Source organism: Tupaia chinensis, unplaced genomic scaffold (genome assembly GCF_000334495.1).
Source record: "Tupaia chinensis unplaced genomic scaffold, TupChi_1.0 Scaffold000090_1, whole genome shotgun sequence".
NCBI lineage: Eukaryota > Metazoa > Chordata > Mammalia > Scandentia > Tupaiidae > Tupaia > Tupaia belangeri.
In genome coordinates, this window is record NW_006159552.1 from 1,002,477 (window position 1) to 1,008,568 (window position 6,092).

Below are 6,092 nucleotides of genomic sequence, written 5' to 3' on the forward strand. Positions count from 1 at the left end.
GTGTGCCCAAGATCCTGAGAGGAGAATGGAAGAGAAGGGATTGCGTCCTGGCCATTCCCCCTTGGGGGGGGTGATTTCTCGCTTTCTGTCTCTCTGTCTCTCTCTGTCTTTCTAGAGAGCGCACGTGCCCTATAGCAAAAACCTCTCCAGAAAAAAAAAGAATATATCTTGATCATGAATTCATATATATATGACATAAAAATACAAAAAGATGCTTTAAGATGGGAATTTCCTCTTGGAAGGAAAGAATGAGGGAAATACATGGGTGAGGCTATAGCTGGTAAGTAACATTGTGTTTTTTAGAGTAAGATAAGGTCAGTTAGACAAAACATTAGTACAGTTACATGCCACATAAAGATGTTGAAGTCAGTAATGGACTGCATACACAACGGTGGACCCACAACGACCTATGACTATACCGTACCCCATCTAAGTTGTGTAAGAACACTAAGGCAACATTTAAATAAAAGAAAAACACAGTGGCATTATCTGTGGAGAGCTCATATTTTAATGAGAAAGAGAAACTAGCGAACTAAGAATGGCTTGATAAATCCTGATAACATAAAAGAGAGACAGAAGAGCTGCTGACAGGGAACCAGCAGTTAGTGTAATGGCTATGTCGCTGGACTCCCACGTAGTCGACCGCGGTTCACGTCCTGGACCCGGTGGCTTAAAACTCACGCTGGGCGCGTGTGTGTGCATGCCCAAGATCCTGAGAGGAGAATGGAGGAAAAGGGATTGCGGTGTGGCCATCCCCTCTGGGGGGGATTTCTCTCTTTCTCTGTCTGGTGAGCGCACGCCCTATAGCGAAAACCTCTCCAACAAAACAAAACAAAACAAAAAAAGAGCTGCTGACAGATCAGCCTGGGAGTATGGGAGGGCCTCTTGGAAGGGATGATGGCTGACAAAGTGTTGAAAAGCTATATGGGTTAGGAGAACAGGTTGGGGAAGAACATTCCAGGCAGAGAATATCGCTACCATTGATAACTCTGGAGCATTTGGTAACAACACCCACGATTAAAAATGTATGGTGTAGGGCCCCAGCAGTTAGCGTAATGGCTATGTCGCTGGACTCCCATGTAGTCAATCACAGTTCGTGTCCTGGACCCGGTGGCTTAAAACTCATGCCGGGTGCATGTGCGTGCGTGCCCAAGATTCCAAGAGGAGAATGGAGGAGAAGGGATTGCAGTGTGGCCATCCCCCCTGGGGGGTGATTTCTCGCTTTCTGTCTCTCTGTCTCTGTCTGTCTGGTGAGCGCATGCACCCTATAGCAAAAAATCCCAAAAAACAAAAAAAAACCTCTCCACTAAAATGTCGGGGTTGAGGGGAAATGACCTGACAGTTTTTTGACTCTCTGAGTAGCACCATGGCAGTTGAAAGGACCAAGAATCTTACAAAAGGCAGCAAAAAGGGAGCCAAGAAAAAGGTGGTTGAACTACTTCGTAAAAAAGAACGATACCATGTCAAAGCACCTGCTACATTCAATATAAGAAGCAAAGGGAAAACACTAATCGCCAGGAACGCAAATTACAGCTGACGGCCTTAAGGGCCATGTGTTTAAAGCGACCCTTGCAGAGCTGCAGGACGCTGAAGTCACATTGAGAAAACTCAAGCCAATTACTGAGGATGTTCAGGGGAAAAACGGACTGACTTCCATGGCGTGGATCTTACTCATGACACAATGTGTTTGATGGTCAAAGAACAGGAGATCATGATTGAAGCTCATTTTTTAAAAAGAATAATTTACTTTATTTTATTTATTATTATGGTTATTTTAAATTTTGCTATAAGGCACATGCACTCAGCAGAGAGAGACAGAGAGAGAGAGAGTGAGAAAGTGAAAAAGCAAGCTGCTAGTTCTGAGAGTCAGACCGCAGTCAGTCATGTGGGATTGGCGTCCCAACCATCACTCCACCTGCTGCCCTGATGCTCATGTTGATGTCAAGACTACCAGTGGTCGGGACCAGCAGTTAGCGTAATGGCTATGTCGCGGGACTCCCATGTAGCTGACCACGGTTTGTGTCCCGGATCCGGAGGCTTAATCTCACGCTGGGCCTGTGTGTGTGTGCGCATGTGCGTGCACCAAGATCCCGAGAGGAGAATGGAGGAAAAGGGATTGTGATGTGGCCATACCCCCTGGGGGGGCGATTTCTTGCTTTCTGTCTCTCTGTCTCTCTCTGTCTTTCTGGCGAGCGCATGCGCCCTATAGCAAAAAAAAAAAAAAAAAAAAAAAAAAAGACTTCAAATGGTGGCACTCACTTTCAGTTTCCCAGTATGGCCTGTACTATGGAATCACTGGCAAAGACGATTTTTAAAGGACTTTTAGTAGCTGAACTTATGGGCATTTTGGGAGCATATTTTTTGTTTACTAAGATGAACACGAGCCAAGATTTCAGGCATACAATGAACAAGAAATTCCCTTTCATCTTAGAAGTTTATTACAAATCCATTGCGCAAGCTGGAGTGTATGGGATCGGAGAACAAGATCAAGAAAAATGGCTGATTAGCAAAAATGAGGACCAGTCATCATGCTCAGCCTCCCATCTCAGCTGTTTGAGACCTGCGGGAGAAGGAAGATGCGCCTTGCACTCTGCAAACTTTTGGTGGCTCCATAGCACATCCTATGGAGTACCAGGGTCTTCTGCTCTGCCCTGGCTTGAGTTTCCCACCCACTGTGCAAGTCAACTACTTGTTCGTTGCTTTTCTTTTGTATTTATTGTTAACTACCAACATTTTACAAATAGACTACGGAAGGAAAAGGAAAAAAAAAAGACTACCAGTGGTTATTTGCTCTCTTTTCTGTTGTTTTCTCTATAACAAAAGAAGAAGAAGAAGAAGAAGAAGAAGAAGAAGAAGAAGAAGAAGAAGAAGAAGAAGAAGAAGAAGAAGAAAAGAAGAAGAAGAAGAAGGAGAAGAAGAAGAAGAAGAAGAAGGAGAAGAAGAAGAAGCAGTCAGCTATGGAATCCCTCTTACGCTCTGCATCAGCAGGTCTGCCAAATCTGGAAGAAGATGTTGGAAATCATGACTTGAAAGAAGTGGTCGTCAATAAAGTGACTCCAGACAGCACTGGAAAAGACAAAGAAAAGACTTGACTATGTATCGTCTCCATGATGTCTTCATCAAAAAAGTAGAAATGTGGAAGGAGCTCATGTTACAATAGAATTGGGGAAACTCATGGAGTTTCAAGATGAAGATAGTTCCAGAAAAGCTACTGGGAACGAGATGAGGGCTAAAATGGAATGAGCTGCAGGGTATAAATCACAAATCCAAGAATCCATTTAAAGTTCAGGGGACCAACAGTTGGTGTAATGGCCATGTCACTGGACTTCCATGTAGTCGACTGTGGTTTGAGTCCTGGACCCGGTGGCTTAAACTCACGCCGGGCACGTGTGAGTGCATGCCCAAGATCCCTAGAGGAGAATGGAGGAGAAGGGATTGCGGCGTGGCCATCCCCCCGGGGGGTGATTTCTCGCTTTCTGTCTCTCTGTCTCTCTGGTGAGTGCACACACCCTATAGCACAAACCTCTCAAAAAAAAAGTTCAGATTTTTGGGGCTGGCAGGTGGTGTGGGGTTAAAAGCACTGGATTCCCACATGGCCAACCATGGTTTGAGTTCCAGACCTGGCAGCTTGCTTGCTTTCTTTCCCTTTTTCTCTCTCTGACTCTGGTCAAATTGAAAAATAATAATAACAAATGGAATTAAATAAATAACTAAATAATTCTTAAAAAAAAAAAAAGTTCGAACTTTTAATAGTGACAAATAAAAAGTCCCAAATATGATGGTTTGCTTCTGGAAACAAAAGAAAGCAAAATGAAAAACAAAAGCCAAAAACCAACCTGAGGAACACTTCAGTCAAGTACAATGTATGGATCTTGGACTTGATTTGAATGGACCTTGAAAAGAAGTGATGAGGGGCTGGTTGGTGGTGTGGTGGTTAAGGTGTTGGACTCCCACATGGCCGACTGTGGTTCAAGCTCTGAACCTGGTGACTTACTTTCTCATTTTTTTCTCTGTCTCTGGTGAGCACATATGCCTTATAACAAATTAAAGTAACTAAATAACTAACTAAATAAATCTTAGAAAAAAGAAAAAAAAAGAAGTGATGAAATAATTGGAGAAATTTGAGCACTGACTGGATATTTGATGATGTCAGGGAATTACTGTTAACTTTTCTTTAGGTGTGATGATTACAATATAACTATTTATTTGAAGGAATCATATTTGATAACTACCTATTGAAATATTTCTATACAAAATGATATACTTTGTATTTATTTCAAAGTAATTGGGGGCAGCAGATATTGGGCAAGGATATATAAAAATAAGACATGTATTGATAATAACTGAATAGTACAAAAAGTATAATACAGATCATTATAATATTTCCTTTAAGCATATATTTAAAATCTTTTTCAATAAAAAATTTTCAAATGGGGAGGCAAGAGAGATGATCTTGTCTAATTCTCCTTTGTAGCTACAGAGGCTACTTTATGGAATGTCATTTACTTAAAAATGAGCATTTGCCCACTTTTCCATTCTTTTTAACTTTTCTCTTCAAAGTTTAGGTTTTTTTTTTAATTATTATTTTTTTGGGGGAGAGGTCCGCTCGCCAGACAGAGAGAGACAGAGAGACAGAAAGCGAGAAATCACCCCCTAGGGGGATGGCCACGCTGCAATCCCTTCTCCTCCATTCTCCTCTCGGGATCTTGGGCACGCACGCACACGCGCCTGGCGTGAGTTTAAGTCACCGGGTCCAGGACTCGAACCACGGTCCACTACATGGGAGTCCAGCGACATAGCCATTACGTTAACTGCTGGTTCCCTTAATTATTTTTTTTTAATGAGTCATTACAGTGGAGAAGGGAAAGCTTAGACTTAATTTTCTTGGCAGTATTGTATTAGTCTGGGAAAGATGAAATCTTCCAAGTGTGAAAATTATGTAGTTCTCATATTTCATTTGCAGAAGCCTGTGCATGCATGCCCAAACTCCCAAGAGGAGAATGGAGGAAAAGGAGTTGCAGCATGTCTACCCCGTGGATGCTTTCTCACCACTCTTCCTCTTCTCTCGTGAGAGCATGTGTCCTACAGGGAAAAGAAAAAGCAACAATGATCGTTAAACATAAGGGTATTGGCATCAGAAAGACCTGGATTAGACCCCCCTGGGTTTATTTATCTTGGGACATTAATATCATCTTTTTTTTTTTTTTTTGAAGAGTTTTTGGCTGTAGGGCGCACATGCTTGCCAGAAAGACAGAGAGAGACAGAGAGACAGAAAGCCAGAAATCACCCCCCAGGGGGAATGGCCACGCCGCAATCCCTTCTCCTCCATTCTCCTCTCGGGATCTTGGGCATACACGCACACGTGCCTGGCGTGAGTTTAAACCACCAGGTCCAGGATTCGAACCGCGGTTGACCACATGGGAGTCCAGCGACATAGCCATTACGCCATCTGCTGTTCCTCATTAATAACATCTTTAAGCTTTAGTGTGCTCAAGTTGAAAATGGGGACAATGGCAGTCCGTACCTCTCAGGAAGCTTCAGAGAGATTCCACGTGAAAGCACATGGCTGGTGCGTAGAATATGCTCTATAGATACTAGCTCTTTTGTTAATTCCTGAGCTCCCTGTGGGTATTTATTACTATTATTTTTAAGAGAGAATTTTTTGCTATAGGAAGCATGTGCTTGCCTGAGAGCCAGGGAGACAGAAAGTGAGAAATCACCTCTTCAGGGAGGTTAGCCATGCCACAATCCCATCTCCTTCAGTCTCCTCTCGGGATTTTGGGCACAAACACATAAGCACCTGACATGAGTTTTAAACTGCTGGGTCCTGGACTCAAAGCATGGTTGACAATGTGGGAGTCCAGCGACGTAACCACGAAACCATCTGCTGGTCCCTCTCTGTGCGTATTATAAAGATAATGTAGGTCCTGTGGGGCAGTGACAGAGATTGTGAAGACATGGCATGGTCTTAACACCCATGCTTAACACCCAAATTGAGGGAACCAGCAGTTAGCGTAATGTCTGTAATGTCTATGTCGCTGGACTCCCACGTAGTCGACTGTGGTTCAGGTCCCGGACCCGGTGGCTTAAAC

General features: G+C 43.3%; 1 protein-coding gene across 1 annotated transcript; it reads left to right on the plus strand.

Annotated features, from left to right (window-relative positions):
• Positions 1–2,274: 2,274 nt before the first annotated feature.
• LOC106734302 (protein CEBPZOS) lies at positions 2,275–3,092 on the plus strand. Its single transcript, XM_014585773.1, has 2 exons — positions 2,275–2,551; positions 2,989–3,092. The coding sequence occupies exons 1-2, from the start codon at positions 2,275–2,277 to the stop codon at positions 3,090–3,092; spliced, it is 381 nt and encodes a 126-aa protein (XP_014441259.1).
• The last annotated feature ends 3,000 nt before the right edge of the window (positions 3,093–6,092 follow it).

What these genes read in the sequence shown, in the direction of transcription:
- LOC106734302 (XM_014585773.1), top strand. Translation starts at nt 2,275, where the DNA reads ATGGCCTGTACTATGGAATCACTGGCAAAGACGATTTTTAAAGGACTT. An exon ending in CTCAGCCTCCCATCTCAGCT is followed by an intron (nt 2,552 to 2,988) that starts GTTTGAGACCTG and finishes CTGCATCAGCAG; the next exon opens with GTCTGCCAAATCTGGAAGAA.